Source organism: Neomonachus schauinslandi, chromosome 5 (assembly GCF_002201575.2).
Source record: "Neomonachus schauinslandi chromosome 5, ASM220157v2, whole genome shotgun sequence".
NCBI classification, from domain to species: Eukaryota; Metazoa; Chordata; class Mammalia; order Carnivora; family Phocidae; genus Neomonachus; species Neomonachus schauinslandi.
In genome coordinates this window covers 5,495,699-5,511,512 of record NC_058407.1, presented here as the reverse complement: position 1 = coordinate 5,511,512, position 15,814 = coordinate 5,495,699, and the positions used below count along the sequence as shown (strand labels likewise).

Sequence of the window (15,814 nt, the reverse complement as noted above, 5' to 3'; positions counted from 1 at the left end):
GGCCCTGCTAGGACCCAGCCGCTCCCTCACTTGTTAGGAGATGCGATGAATGGATGTCATGGAAGTTGCCTGGTGCGTAGTGGGCACTCAGGAAACATTAGTGGCCCTCTGTCCACTTCCCACGGATGGGTGGGAACGTGGATTGTACATTCACTGCGACCTGACGTTGCAAACTGATGGCCCCGGGTTGGTCCACAGAATTGGAACGATGTGCTTACATTTATAAATTGGGAGATTCCACACTAAATCTTAAATTTGAGCTTTTCTGAAAGCTTGTAAGACGTGATTGCCGTCTGCATGTCCCGGTCTGCCCTCTGCCCCGCTGAGTGAGGGGTGGCCATCCCCAAAGGGGCACTTGTGCTATCAAACGCCCCCCCCCCCCCCCCCCGGCCCTGTCTTCTGACCTGGCCTCCATCCTTCCTCTCAACCTCCTGGCTTTTCCCTCAGCCTCGTGTCCCCTGTGCAGCCCATGGCCATGCAGTGGCACCCCTGGGAGGTGGACTTGGGTGCAGCGGGAACCTTTGCCATGGATTTCCTCGTGGCTGGCTATCAGGTTTTGTGTGGACAAGGGCATTCATCTCAAAACAATGGCACGCACTCAGGAAATCAGTGTGTCCTCAGCCTCATGGCATCGAGCCCCCGTCCGTTTGAATGTCCACACCCGTTGTGCGCACCAGACGCTGGCTCTCCCAGGCGAGCGGATCTTTCTCCGTGACTCAAGGCAGCCAGCATTTTGCGTCTTTGAAGTGTTCGGCTTTCTGGCAAATGGACCAGTACTTTAAAAACAAGAACATTCCAGGGATTAACGGAAAGCCACTAAACTGGCAGAGTGGGGTTCTTAGGGAGAAGCCATGGTTCAAGAGGAGCCCCTCCTTCCAAATGTCAGACTGACCCTTGGAAGATGGTAATCAGATATAGACAGAAAGGTCCTCAGTGACGGGGCTGTGTCCCCTGGGGAACGCAGGCTCTGAGAAATAGAGTCCTGAAGAGGTATCTGTCGAACCCTCCCGTGGTTCAGCATCGATGTGGCTGCGTGGTGGGCTTCCAGAGTCCAGGCTCCGATCTGTTGCCTGTATGCTTTGCAGAGAGTCCCAGAGTCCCTTCTCCAGATTCTTGCCATCTTTCAAAGCTGCACTCAATTGCTGCCTCCCCCAGGAAGCCTTCCCTGGTTCTTCCTGGGGTGCGGGAGAGGCACGCCCTCCCCTTCTCCACTCTTTCCTTTGTCCCTCTCTTGGAGCCTGCTTTCCCGTCTCCGTTCCTCACCTTCATTCCTTTGTCCCTCTCTTGGAGCCTGCTTTCCCATCTCCGTTCCTCACCTTCACAGAGCTTGTGCTCTGAACCAGGAGCTGAGCACTCATGGTCTCACTTAGTCCTCAGAACTCCCTGAGGAGTGCTGTCACCCCCATATTACAGATGGGGAAACTGAGGCTTGGCAAGGTGAAGGGACCCCTCCAGGCCACGCGCCCGCGTGTGGTAAAGTGGGATTTGGACCCCTGGCTCTGTGGTCACAGACCCGGGCTCGTCAGCGTTGGCCCTGTCCTTGTTTCCCTCAGAGCTTTGCACACAACACGCTCCTTTGGAATGTGGTGTTGAGCCAGAGCCCGGGCGGTTCTGTGAGAGCGTTTCTCGTTTATTAAGGTCGAGAAATCTCGGGTCCTGTTTAGTGTTATCTTTGATGTTGAAGGGCAGAGTGGAAATTTCTGTTTCCATGTGACCCAATTTCTGTGCTTTGAAAATGCTGTTTGCTTTCTCTTCCCCTGCTCCCCGTGTCTTTGAGATCAGACAGCAGGGCCCCCTGGAAGCATTTCTGCGTGTCCACCCTTCCGCCCTCCCCCCGTCGCACAGCCTGTGTCCCGGTGAAAGCATGACTCGTGCGGCATCTTTCTGAGCCGAGTTGTGGGCTCGTTGTCATGACTCACCTGTCCCGCCCTCCACCTTTTCTTCTTTCCTGGGCTGTGAACATAACCACATCCCCGACCACCTGGACCTCAAGGGACCCCCCCCCCCGGCCTCTTTGTCCTTCTGTGATATTGGCCCGGGAAATGGGACTTAGGTGTTCAGGGTCTCCGCATACACCCCGCTCACCGGTTCAGGAGCTCCTCGTGTATACAATGCAAGATCCCCTTTTCCGCTTTCCTTTTTCTGCCTTTGGAAGCTTTTTGCTGGCTAAGATGCTCCTCGTAACTCATTACACAGTAAAAGCGATTGCTGAAATGTGGTCGCTGCTTTCGGAGCTGGCCTGGGCCCCCCGTGGGCGGCTGTGGACTATTGCTGGGGGAGCGGGGCGGGGGCATCTCCAAAACCTACCTCTGCATCATCACACTTGAAGGTGCTGAGCGTTTGTGTGTGTCTCGCACAGGGTTAAGCTAAGGGGTCAGGGATACAAAGACGGCTGTGCGTGCCGTCTGTTCCTAGGACGTGCCCTGGGGAGGCGGGTGTGCGTGCGCGGGGCTGACCGCGGGGACGACTTCCAACTTCCAGACCGGGATGTTGTTGGCAGAGCTTTTCCTTTTCTTTCTTTTTTTTTTTTTTTGTGGTAGAACATACATAACATAAAATGTATCATGTTAACCCTTTGTGAGCGTGTGCATGAAGTCCGTTCACGGTGTGGCGTGACGCCACCATCGTCTCCTGAAGCTTTTCACCGTCCAGCGTGGAAACTCCGTCCGCGTTAAACACAAACCCCCCTCCCCCCGCCATCCGACTTTACCTCTGAGGCTTGATGACTCTGGGTCCCTCGCTGTGTTTGTCCTACTGTGACTACCACGTGGCGTGCTGCCCTTGTGGTTCATCCGTGCGGTAGCAGGTGTTAGGACAGCCTTCCCTCCTACGGGTGAGTAGCGTTCCGTCGTACGGGTAGGTCGCCTCTTGCTCAGTCACCCACCCATCAGTGGGCTCTTAGGGTGCTGCTGCCTCTTGTGAATCGTGCTGCTAGGGGACGTGGGGATGTGAGAGTTTGCTTTGTAATAAGCCTCATCTCAGGGCCTTCCGGTGTGAGACGCGGGCATTCTCTCGCGGGGCAGAGGGCTGGCCGTCCGCGGAGCCCACTGTGTGCCTGGCTCTGGGCTGGAGAGCTGACAATCATCATTTCGTCCTCCCAGGGGCCCTGAGGGGTGACTGGGACTTGCCTGGGGTTCACCACTAGCAGAGTTGGGGCGTACCACCCCAGCCTGCCTGCTCCAAAGCCATCAGGCCCTGTCCCCTTGGTTACTCTTCAGATGCCCGGGATAGGCGGTGTGAACGGTTCACAGTGACTCTGGTATTGGAAGAGGAAAGAGGTTTTCACGTATGAGAAGTTTTCACGGAAGAGAAGGCCGGAGCTCACCGGTGACCCGGGACCACCAATAGGGAGGCCAGTCCGTGGCGTGTGGTGGGGGACTGTGGCCCAGAGCTCTCAACCAGGGCTGTCAAAAGCATCAGGTGCCCAGGCCCCACCCATTGAATCAGATCCTGGGGCTGGACGCTGGAGTTCCAGGAGTAGGTGGGCACCAGAGGAAACAGTGGGACAGGGCAAGGGTGTTGGTCCCCGGGGGTCCCGGTGGTACACTCTGGCAGATGTGACTCGAGGCGTTTTCCTGGGGGGCAAAGGATCCTTTCTGCCCCTGGCATCCATGCTGTGCCTCTGATCCTGTAGCCCTTTGCACCCTGTGATTATTGAGTGTTCCCCCAACACACACACACACACACACACACACACACACAGAGCAGCTGGTGGTCCACACCGCAGGTCATGGTGCCTCCAGCTCGAAGCCTCGGGTCAGGTTGGTTAGATTCTGTTGCATGCTCTGTTGCCCCAGTGCTGGCCATTACCTGCTCTCAGGCTTCTGTTCCCTTGAACCTGACCATTGACAATAGCATCGCTCTAAATTCGGGACTTGCCTGTGTGCACGTTGGGAGCGGCCTCCACCCCCAGATCCCATGGCTGAGGACACAGCTCTCCAGGGAGCAGCGGAGAGCCCGCCATTTCAGGCCCTGTCGCTGCGGTTCCAGCTTTGTCTATCTCAGCAGGCTAGGGTGGATCTGGAAGCATCCAGAAGCTTCCGTGTCTTAATCATGTATTCCAAAGAGCAGCGGAAACAGACTGGCAGGGCTTGGCGGGCATCAGGAAATACTTGGCGCCAGAGGGAAGCACTGCAGAACGAATTCTCAGTTCGGAGCATTTTTGCTCGGACTCTTTCTGGGCGACAGGCCATTTAGGAATGTTTGTTAAATGCTTGAAAAGCAGGAGTTGATTCCTGCGTGTTTCCACTGCCGACATGCAAGGCCACGGTACTCCATTGACGCTGACCCTTGTTTTCCTTTCTCGACAGTGAGTGACCTGCAGGAAGAAGGCAGACATGCCATCAATTCGCCGATGTCCCCCGCCTCGACGGATGTCCACCCCGAAGACACCCTGCTAGGTACCGTGGGCTCTGCCAACCCCTGTCGTGACGCTGCTGAGCTCCCCCGGCTGGTGAGGCTGAGGAGGAGCACCAGGGGGATGGCCTGGTGACCAGACATCACGCCAGGTGGCATCCGAGAGTCTGGGCTCTTAGCTCAAGGTCATGTTTAGAAAAGTCGGTAGGAAAGAAAACTCAGTCTTCCTTTGTAAGTTTCTGCCTGTCTGATTTCAAACGTCGGTTGAATTAGTAGTTACGTACGATGAGGCCAACGGATCGAGAGTTGAACAGCATTGAAAAGACAGCTTGTTATATGCCCAGTCCCGAGGTGGGGGCACGCCAGGGTTGGGCAGGAAGCAGGAGGGAGGGGAAGGCGCGGCCTTTCTTTTCTTGTGGGAAGGACGGGGTGGGGCAGTGTAGGCAGGTGTGGACTGGCTGGTTGGGATAATCTCGGGGGGCTCTAGGGGCTCTCCTGATTGGTGTGTCCCGGGCCCTGGGAGGGGCAGTGTCTCTAGGTCCCCAGGCCCCAAGGTGTCAAAGCATTCGAAAATATAGAAAGTAAGAAACATAGTTAATACACCCTAATCTCTGCGTAAGCCAGAGCTGTCCCGAGGCCATGGGCTTGCTGGGTAGGACCCACCAAGTGGTGAAGGCCCCGGTACCCACCTCCTTGAGACCACATCACAGCCAGCACTAATGAGGTGACAGTCTGGACACATTTTTCTTTTTTTTTCTTTTTTTAAAGATTTTATTTATTCATTTGACAGAGAGAGGCACAGCGAGAGAGGGAACACAAGCAGGGGGAGTGGGAGAGGGAGAAGCAGGCTTCCCGAGGAGCAGAGAGCCCGATGCGGGGCTCGATCCCAGGACCCTGGTATCATGACCTGAGCCAAAGGCAGACGCTTAACGACTGAGCCACCCAGGCGCCCCTGGACACATTTTTCTTAAAGCGTGTTTTGGGATCTGATCAGTCTGAAAGGCAGTTGTGGAACATTCTGCTTATCTCTAAACCCTGGTTCAAAGGGAAGTCCCGGTTGGTCCGTCCTTTGTGGTTTCCACGACAAGGCCAGGCCAGCAAGAGCTTGCAGAGAAATGCAAACACAGGTTCAGCTTGGCAGACCTGAAGCCAAGTGCTGGACAAGGACCCTGAGATCCTGCTGGGGTCCACTGTGGCCCCTCTCCTTTTGGAAGAGCATGACTCTTCACTGTACATGCTGCTGGTCACCTTCAGTCTGGCTGAAGAGCATGCTCCCGAGTGACCCTCTCTAAGGGGAAACTGGGGACTTGCTCGTGGGTCTGGAAATTAGCTGGACACAGAACAGGATGCTCCATCTCGGCACTGTGGATATCTGGCACTGGGTAATTCTTTACTGTGGGGGCTATCCTGGGTTTTGTGGGGTTTGAGCATCCCTGACCTCTATCCATGAGGTGCCACCAGCTGGGACAACCAAAAATGTCTCCAGACATTGCTACATGCCCCCTGGGGTGGGGGAAGGACACAGTTGCTCCTGTTGAGAACCCTGATTTAGACCAACGGGGTGCTAGAAGGTTTATCCTAAACACATGGCAGGCTCTTGTTTTGTCGATAATGCCTTGAACTTGCCTTTCCCTGGGCCCTAACCCTCCTCGTTTTGCCATCTTTATAAATAGCCACTCTTGGGCAAAGGGAGTTGGTGTCCTTCAGTTTGTTCCATAAGGTTCTGCTTGTCCCTGAAGCTCGTGTGACCTTGATAAGGACTGACCTGGTCAGCACCTGGAACTGAGATCTGAAAGGTGAAGGGGATGTGTAGTAGAGGAAGAGGGTATCAGATAGGGAGCAGCATGTGCCAAGGTCCTGTGGCAGGCAGTGGTGACGCTTGCTGAGGAGCTAGGGAAGGCTGGAAGGGCTGGCGGGTGGAGAGTGCCAGGGACAGCTGAGGAAGTGAGGCTGCAGAGGGCCTTGGAGGCACATGGAGGGTGCTGGCCTTGGTCCCAGGAGCACTGGGAGGCTGCTGAGGGCCTTACATCACAAGGGACCCCTGTGTGTTCTCCTGTGTCTTACCTGGAGCGTCCCTCTCAAGCATCAGACCTGTATGACTCAAAAATAGTTCTCCATTAAGTGAGGTTTTAAAATTTGCTATTGTGAAGCCAGTCCTCTCAAAGCCATTCTGTTCCCACTGGCATGGACAGGGGCCCTAGCTCTGTGGGAGCCTGGTCATCGCCACCTGTGTGTCCTGCGGGCTCTTCCCCTGCTCAGGTCCCGAGGCCTCCCCCTCTGCGTCCCCTTGTGTGGTCCGCGGTGCCTCCCACACCCTCTCCTTGTGCGCGGGCGTGGCCAGTTTTGTTCTGGATGGTGTCGGGCCGCCGGGGGGCTTTCCCGTGTGTAGCCCCTCTTCCTCACTATCATGCCAGCCCCTCTGCAGCAGCTCCTGGGCCCCAATGCCTGTAGATCGAGGCCTGAACATGGAGGGAAAACGGGTAACAAATAAACAGAAGAGGCATGAACACATTTTATTGTGAAACATCATCCACCCCTTCCTTTTTTTTTGCAATTTTTTGTCTAAATTTTTGGTTCATCCTATTTTACGGAGTAGGGAGCTTTCTCGGTGTACGCATTTATTAACAGCGGCTGCCAGGAGCTTTTCCCACGGATCCGATTCAGCCCGTGTGTGTGCTGTCCTCCCAGTGTGTGACCCACTGAGGGAATGACTGGCTTCTCTGCTCTCAGTCCCTCTCCCCGACTTCGGGCAAGGGGAGTCGGTCGTCCCCACAGCCCTGCCGCGCCCACTAGTGCTGACCGTGACTCTCTTCCCCGGCAGAGGAGAACGAGGAGCGCACGATGATCGACCCCACCTCCAAGGATGACCCCAAATTCAAGGAGCTGGTCAAGGTAAGGAGCACCTCGGTCAGTGCCTTCCTTCTGGGCCGTGGTGGGCAGACAGCTGGGCTGGGAAGGGGGGTGGAGGGTGAGGGGTGGGCCCCGGAGCTGGTCCCCGGGGTCAGGGAAGCCGGACGGGAGGGCTGGGGACCCCGTGGCTAATTCAGAGTGTCAACGGCAGCTTCTGTCTCCTTAGCCTGGTTTCTGAGTCCCGGCTCAGCGGTGAGGCTTTATTTGTGGTATCTGTGTGTGTTTGCCGATTGCAGTTTTGATTGTTCTGATCTAAACCATGATGGGGCTTCAAGAGTTAATCCCCCCCGATGGACGAGCAAAGGCTCGGGCGCTGACAGCGTCCTCGCCCCGTGAGACCCAGCTCCGCACCAGAGCAGGTGGCCATGGAAAAGCTTTCACTTCGGCAGCCCGAGGTGGACACAGGTGACCCCCGGGCTTTGAGGACGCTGTCCGTGACAGTCCATGCCACAGACACGGGCTATTAGAAGTGCTCTTCAAAACGTTTCTCCACCTTAGTCGGCGCCGTTGGACCCGACATGGCGCAGAACCGCGTTCTCACGGGGGCTGGTGCAGGATCAGGAACGCTTTTGCCAAATTGTCTCCTGGTAAAAGTTGACCTTGAAAAGGCCCGTGTTAGGGCCCACCCAAAAACCTTGATTCCTAACAACTGACGTTACCTGGTTTACTTTATTAAGAACTTTTTTCCCTCTAATATTCACTCTGTTACTCTGAACACAAGAATGTTGGTGAGGAAAGTGACCCTGTCTTTGAGCCACCAAAGACTATTATGGGGGATGTTTCAGTAGTAGAAAGGGTTTGCACTGTATCAGTTGGGCTTCTCCAGAGAAACAGAACCAACAGAGTGGACCCGTCTATCCATCTGTCTACATCTAGATGTAATGATTATTATGACAGATGGGCTTACATGATTGGAGCCCCACGATCTGCTGTCCACAGCCAGACACCCAGCAAAGCAGGTGCCGTAATTCCAAGGCGGGCGGGCCAGGAGGGCCGAGGACAGGGTTGACGTGCAGCTCAGCCGGCAGGCCCGGGAGGGTGAATCCCACCTTCCTCCACGTTTTTGGGCTATTCAGGTCCTCAGTGGATTGCGTGAGGCCCGCCTGGGTCATCCATGTCTCCTCTGCTTTGCTCAGTCTGCCAGTTCAAGTGCTCATCTCTTCTGGAAACATCCTCGCAGACCTAGCCAGAAGGAGTGTTGAATCCGGTGTCCAGGCCTTCCGTGGCCCAGTCCAGCTGACAGGATTAACCGCCACACACACCTTTCGGCTTTCTCCTTCTTCAGCCTTTGAGCAAAGCTGAGAGTTCACAAGCATCGCCTCCCTGAAACACCCCCAGGAGAGCTGGTGCTGTCCTCACGTTCACATGAGGACAGAGGGGAGAGGCACCCCGCCCCCCACTGCCCCGTTACACCTGTTAGCCATGTGTGCGGGCCTGAATGGGTCTAGTCATCTGGCACCTTGTTCGCTGAGCCCGGGCTGAACGTTTTGTGCCATGCATGGCCCTGGGCATAGTGAGATGAACGGATCGCCTTCCTTCTGATGGGGGCTGCTTCATGCCCGTCTCGGATCCACCTGGCCCCAGCGGCCTCCGTTGTGCTGCCGTCACTCCCAAGCCCGCAGGCTGTTTCAGACCCCACGGGGTGAGGGCTGGTCAGCTGCTTGTCCTTCATCAGCCCCCGTGGAGGGGTCTGCAGCGTCTCCGCATCCGGGGCCAGCCCAGTGGGACCTCTGTGGGCTCGGCTACCGCAGCTCTTCTGGATTCTGGATTCGGCTGAAGGGCCATGCTGCAGGGAATGGGGTGTGCTGATTAGAGGGTCTGGCAGCACGAGCAAGTCCATGCCCCATCAGGCAAAGCAGGACCAGAAAGCACCAGAGAATGAAAGCCTCTCCCTCACTTCCCTGCTGGGTGGCTGAGAGGGCCACGGCTCCACAGGCGGGGGAGGCTGCCTGGCTGAGCACTGATGGATTTTCTTCCGAAGCTGTGGTCAGCTCAGGGGTGGACCTGCCTCACCTCCCTTCCCGCTCACTCTTGCCAGCCTGGGGTTGCCCCCACCCCAGCAAGGGATCAGTAGTGAGCTTGGCCCTGGGCTCTCTTTCTGGGAACCCAGGGGTGGTGGGCTGAGTCATGGCCCCCCAAGGTGTCCATGGGACTATTACCTCCTTATGTGGCAAAAGGGACTCTGCGGACATGACGCAGGGGTCTTCGTTTGGGAGATGATCCTGGGTCACCCCAGGTGGGCCCAGTGCCTGCACAAGAGTCCTTAGAAGCGGGGGCAAGGGAGATTTGCCCACGCATGAAGGAGCAGCATGGTGACAGAGGCAGGTGATACATCGCGGGCTTGGAAGGTGCCGGAAGGGCCCAGGCGCCAAGGATGCAGGTGTCGTCTGGAAGCTGGAAGAGGCAAGGAGACGGATTGTCCACTAGAGCCTCCGGAAGGAGCCAGCCCTCCCAACACTGTGACCGTAGGCCGGGGCAGCTGATTTTGGACTTCTGACCTCCAGGGCTGTAAGACAATACACTGGTGCTGTGTGGGCACCCATCTGTGGTCCTTTGTTAGAGCGGCCGTAGGAAACTAAGACACCAGGCTAGGTCACCTGCCTTCCCCAAACTGCTGCCCCACCCCCCCGCCCCAGCTCCTGGCTCCGCTGGCCACCTGGGCCGTGCCAGGTGGGCCTTGCAACTTCGCCGGGTTCCTGGAAGGGCCAGCTGCGAGACGCTGAGCTGTCTGCTCCTCTGGCCGTCCTGCCAGCCTGGAGTACCTTTGCCAGGAGACGGGCAATTTCTGGAAGTTTCTGCCTGCTCTCAGACTGCAGGCAGCCTCTCGAGGCAGGCTGGCGGCCTGTTTTTCACTTTATCAAGCGATTTCCAAAGCAAGCGGTTTGGCTGGCTGTGGATTGTTAGTCGCTGTGGTGACGGCGTGGAGGAGTGTGCGGGAAATATTAGTTCTCACAACTAGAGCCTTTTTCAACAGAGACACAGGCGGGCGGTGGCTCGGGGGATACAGGGCTGAGCTTCGGCTGCCCTTGGTTCACTCGTGTTCGCCGGGCATGTGGGGCCTGGGTGTACCCCTGAGTTGGGGTCTGCTGCCGTCCGCACCAGCTTCTCCTCGCTGGGGGAGTAGCCGGTCCCAAGGCCACCGTGGCCTGTCCCCGGGCGTGCGGTGGGGGGGAGGAGGGCAGCCCAGCTCACGTCACTTCCTGCCTCCCCTTTTGGCTTGCCACTGAGCCTCTGCCCACCCAGGTGTGTGATACGAGAGGCCGGCCCCCAAGCCCACCCTCACTTCTGACACTAATTACAGGTTTCGGGTCCCCAAGACGACCTGTAGGTTTGACACTAGAAAGACTCGCAGGACTCACCGAATGCTGCCATACTCGCTGTTATGGTTCATCGTGGTAAAAGGGACACAGGTGAAAATCAGCCGGGGGAGGAGGCACCGAGGGCAGGCCCGGGAGGGCACCGAACGTGGCATTTCCAAATGTCTCCTGGTGGCATCGTGGACAGCATCACTTACTGGCAATGAGAAGACAGCATTCTCTGAGCATCGCTAGCCAGGGAAGGTCCCCAAGCTTCGTGGTCCAGAGAGTTTATTGGGGTGCCATCCTAGAGGCATGTCTGACTGCCCTGGGGACCAACCTGTCTCCAGCCCTAAGCCACGTTGGTCCTTTCTGGCCAGCCCAAGGCTCCCATGTAAACCATCTGGCAAGACACTCCAGTGGCCTAGAGATCACCTCCCAGAGGCCGAGGCACACCCCCGCTGCGCTCCGGGCAAGGTTAGATCTGCACCTGGCCTGTGCACTTGCAGCCCCCGGCACGGAGAACTCTTCTCCACCTGTCCGTTTTCTCCTGATGTCCCCGCCTCCAGCCCCTCCCCTCCGCCCCTGTGCTCCACACCCCACCTCCTTGCCCTGGCTGGTTCTCTCCGCCCAACTTCCCCTGGCCCGGACTGGTACACTTCTCGTCTCCTCCCTCTCGAATGGAAGCCCGTGTGGCGAGTGTCAGATTTTGCTCCCAGCCGAATCCCCAGTGCTGGGAGGCGTGCCCGCACACAGCCGTGCTGATTCCCACTGGCAGGAGGAGGAGTGAGTGCATGAGGTGTGTCAGAACCACCTGCAAGGGTGTGCACCTCGGGGACCAGGCGGGTCTTTTTGCCCCATCACCAGACCAACGGAGTTGGAATCTTGGGAAGGGGGCTCTGGGAGCATGGGGCGAGGGTTGGGGGCCCTTGTGAATTGGATGCTGCTGCAGGTGGTCCCAGGAGCCCCGCCTTGGGAACCGGGGGGTGCGGACAGCTAGTCTTGGTGGTTCCAACAAAACCACTCCATGTGCTTGACCTGCGTGATTCTTAGTGCTTTTCAGACCCGTTTTCCGCACCGCGGACTCTCCTTGTCCATGCTGCTGGTTGGTTACGTCTGAGGGGGCCTGCCAGTGGTTCTTGGCAGGGATTCTGCTCAGAAAGGGTGTTTTCAGTGGGGAGCGTGGGCCACACGCCAGCCTGAGCAGGTCAGGAGTGAGGTCAGCTGACACTGGCCACGTCCCAGTCTGGGCACCCGAGGGACATCTCTGAGGCAGCATGGTCAGTCTCCTTGTTTTCTTGCTCTGTTCTCAGTCAACTGCTCTTTTTCACCTCTTGTCTTGGCCCCTGTCCTGTCTCCCTCTGTAGACTTAGCCCCGCTGACCCTGCTGCCACGGGACTGTCACCGTTGAAAATATTGTGAGCTGCCCTCTGTTTCCTATAAAACAGAACCCTGGCTCCGGCTACGCCAGGCAGTATGAATGAGGCCGTTCATTCAGAAATTCTCTCTGAGCATCCGTTGAGCCTACTGGGGTGTTTAGGGGTGAAGAGCCAAGGTGCGCTTGGAGTCTGGCTTCCTCGATTCAGATCCGGGCCCAGACAAAAGTTGGGGGCGCAGTAGCGTTGTGGGGGGCACAGCAGATCCCGCGCTGTCGCCGTCTGGCAGGTGCTGTCGCTGGTGTGGAGCCCGGGCGCCGTGGGGAGAGGGGGAGGCGCAGGTCTGCTGTGGGAACTGGGAAGTGGGCACGAGCATCCTGTGGGTTCAAGAGCCTGAAAGACTTCCTGCCCTGCCCTCCCCGCTGGTATTCTGTGCCACAGGCATTTTCTCTAGCATCCTCCAGAAGCTCCCTGGACTACTTACAGGGCGAACAGCTCGTGCGGCCCCGGGCAGATTGCAGTTAATAGATGAGATACTTGATGTTTTTAATGATCCTCGAAAGACAGTGTGGCAACTGTCACGCTTTCCAGAATGAAGAGCCAGAGAAGAGGCCTGCGCGCTCATAAGCATGTTGGTCCAAGGTGAGCAGACCGTGTTGTTAACTGGGGTACACGGTTCTCCCCGTGAGCAGATTTCACATCTCATTTCCCAGTTTATTGGACAAGACTCTTCTTGGCTGTGAAGTTCTGTTTTCTTCCTCCCTGTGTCCCCGTGAAGAGAATCAGCTGCAGAAAAATGATCCTCTGGGCGGAAAGTGGTGCTCTTGGAGCCAGAGCTTCGTGGAGACGCCCCTGTGATGCGTCCTGGCATTTGCACCCGGCTCGGGCCGGCCCCCTGCCTGTTGCAGTCAAGCCCACATCCGTGGATTAAGCAGCGACGAGCCTGTTTGGAAGTGATTAAAACATAACTGTCAGAGCTTTCGGGAGACGGGCCGCAGATCCTGATTATCATTCAGAAGGAACGAGGGGAAACGTAATTTTTTTTTGGGGAAACGTAATTTTTTATTCTGCTTAAGGCAAGCCTGTAAAACATACGTGCCAAGGGCATCATTACTGTATGTCCTAGACATTTGCCTGCAGGATTTGGGGTTTGCAAATGAGTGCGTCCGAGAAATAATGATTGGTGCTATCTTGAAGACGTCTTGCCTGAAACAGGATTAAGACGGGCGAGCAGAGGAATAGAATCGCGGTGCTTTGTGGTGTCCGGGGAGGAGATTGCATCTTTGCGGGGGGCGGCGGCAAAATTGGGTGCCAGATTGCTTTTGCTTCCCAGAGCTGACCCCCGTGGCCTGTTGTGGGGAATGGGCTCTTCATCCCTTTTGGTCCTGTTTTGTAATCGTTCAGGTCAGCAACCTGATTTCTGCAGCGGATTCTCTTCATGGGGACACAGGGATTTTTAAGTTTTCGTTTCTTCGTAACAGAAATGGTATCTCTTGTGTGTTTGCCGGCAGGACTGAGCTCCGGGCGAGGCAGCCTCTGGGACCAGATGTCTATGTGCCCAAGAGACCGGCCCAGGTCTGTAGGCAGTGCTGCAGGTGGTTTGAGCACCTTCTGTGGGTCTGTTCCAAGCATAGCCGCTGGGGGTATGTCACTGAGCAAAACAAAGGCCCAACCCTTGTGGAGCAGGCAGGTCAGCTGGGGAGACAGATTTGGTGAATGAATGTATGGCCTGATGGCCATGAGTGCTTTGCAGGAGGCTCAAACAAGAAGCAGGGTGGTTTCCTCTCCCCTTGTTCTAGGTACGGTGGTCAGAGAGGTGGCTTTGAACTGAGAGCTGCTTGCTGGTACCTAGGGCAAGAATGTCACCGCAGAGGCAAGAGCAAGTGCAAAGGTCCTGTGGTATGCGTGTACCTGGCATGTATAAGGACGAACAAGGAGGACAGTGTGGCAGGAGCCTAGTGAACAAGAAGGACAGTGGTCAGAGATAAGATCAGAGAGGTGCAGGGTGTTAGACTCCCTGCAGGGTGGGGACCAGCTCTTTCTAGTAGCCGAGGGAGGACGAGCTGGGCCTCTTGTGTATACCCTTCCTGCACATGCCCTTCCCAGCAAGCAGCTGTGACGCCTTAACAGCCCCATGTGGGGGCAGAGATGAGGTCACGTTTATATCTCCCATGTCTAGGGCGGTGTCTGGCATATGTTCTAGGTGCTGGTGGTAATGCTGAGTAAATCAGAAAGGAGCTTTTGACGTGCCAAGAGCTCCAGGGATGGTCACGCTAACATCTGTGTATATCACTGTAGCTGTTTAGAACCAAACCGTCTCACGAATCCTCAGAACAGCCCTGCAGAAGTAGGTGTGAACATCTGTATTCCAGAGGTTAATCGAATAACTGCTTTGTTGAGATAGAATTCACGTACCATCCAGTTCAGGGGTGACTAGTCTCCTCCCATAGTCATGAGACCTTCCCCTCAATCAATTTAAGAATATTTTCATCACTCTCAAAAGAAACCCCACGCCCATCGACAGTCGGTCCCTCTTCCTTCCCGCCCCCCCACCCCCCTCCCCCCAATGGTAGCCACTCAGTCTCTGTGGAATTATTCTGTCCCCATAGACTCGCTGATTCTGGATATTTCATGTAAGGAGAATCATTCAATATGTGGCCTTTTGTGACTCGCTTCTTTCACTTGGCGGAACGTTTGAAAGTTTCATCCATGTTGTAACATGTGTCAGTACTTTATTCCTTTTTATGGCCGAATAATATTCCACTGTGTGGATAGGCTACACTGTGTTTACGCCTTCATTTGTTGATGGACCTTGGGTTGTTTCTGCCTTTTGGCTGTTTTGAATAGTGGATATTTTGAACATCCGTGTATGAGATTTTGCATGGACATGTGTTTTCAGTATTCTCTTTTGGCACATACCTGGGAGTGGGCTTGCTGGGTCAGATGATAATTCTGTGTTTAACCTTTGGAGAAACTGCCAGACTGTTCTGCAAAGTAGCTGCACCATTTTACATGCTTTCAGCGATGTGGGAAAAGTTCCAGTTTCTCCACATCCTTGCCAACACTTTTTATTGTATGTCTTTTTAATTATAGCTACTCTCGTCGGTATGAAATGGTATCTCACCGTGGTTTTGATTTGCATTTGCCTAATTGCTAGTGACTTTTCATGCTTTGGGCATGTGTGTACTTCTTTGGAGAAATGTCTCACCAGATCTTTTGCCCATTTTAAAATTGGCTGTCTTTTTATTGTTGAGTTGTAAGAGTACTTTACGCATTCTAGATACAAACCCTTTCTCAGAGGATTTTGCAAAATCATTTCCCATTCTGTGGGCTATCTTTTTACTTGCAGGTATCTTTTTTTAAGATTTTACTCATCTATTTGAGAGAGAGCACAAGCGGGGAAGGAGCAGAGGGAGAGGGAGAGGCAGGCCCACCGCTGAGCAGGTTGCCCGACACAGGGCTCGATCCCAGGACTCTGGGATCTGACCTGAGCCGAAGGCAGACACTGAACTGATTGAGCCACCCAGGTGCTCCTTTGCTGGTATCTTCTGAAGGACAAAAGTTTTTAGTTTTAAGTCAGTTTATCTGTTTTTTGTGTGTGTGGTTTGTGCTTTAGGTGTTGTAGCTAGGAAATCATTACTTAATCCAAGCTCATGAAGGTTTATTCTGCTTTCTAAGACTTCTGTAGTGTTTGTTTTAATACTGAGGCCTTTGATCCATTTCGAGTTGATTTTGAGTTTTGTATGTGGTGTATTCTTTTGCACGTGGACACCCAGTTGTCCCAGCACCACTTGCTGAATCGAATTATCATTTTTACTGCTCTCTGTGGACTATAGTGGGAGGGCGACTGGTGTCCTCTCAGTTGCATTCTCTAGG

The 15,814-nt window shown here is 55.2% G+C and overlaps 1 protein-coding gene across 1 annotated transcript in view; it reads left to right on the top strand.

The window, feature by feature from the left end:
• PARVB (parvin beta) overlaps window positions 1-15,814 on the top strand; it is a 67,881-nt gene that overhangs the window by 14,091 nt on the left and 37,976 nt on the right. The window contains exons 2-3 of the mRNA XM_021687796.1: window positions 4,311-4,400; window positions 7,178-7,248. Of these exons, the coding sequence (XP_021543471.1) occupies window positions 4,311-4,400; window positions 7,178-7,248 (161 nt within the window). The remainder of the gene's footprint in view (window positions 1-4,310; window positions 4,401-7,177; window positions 7,249-15,814) is intronic.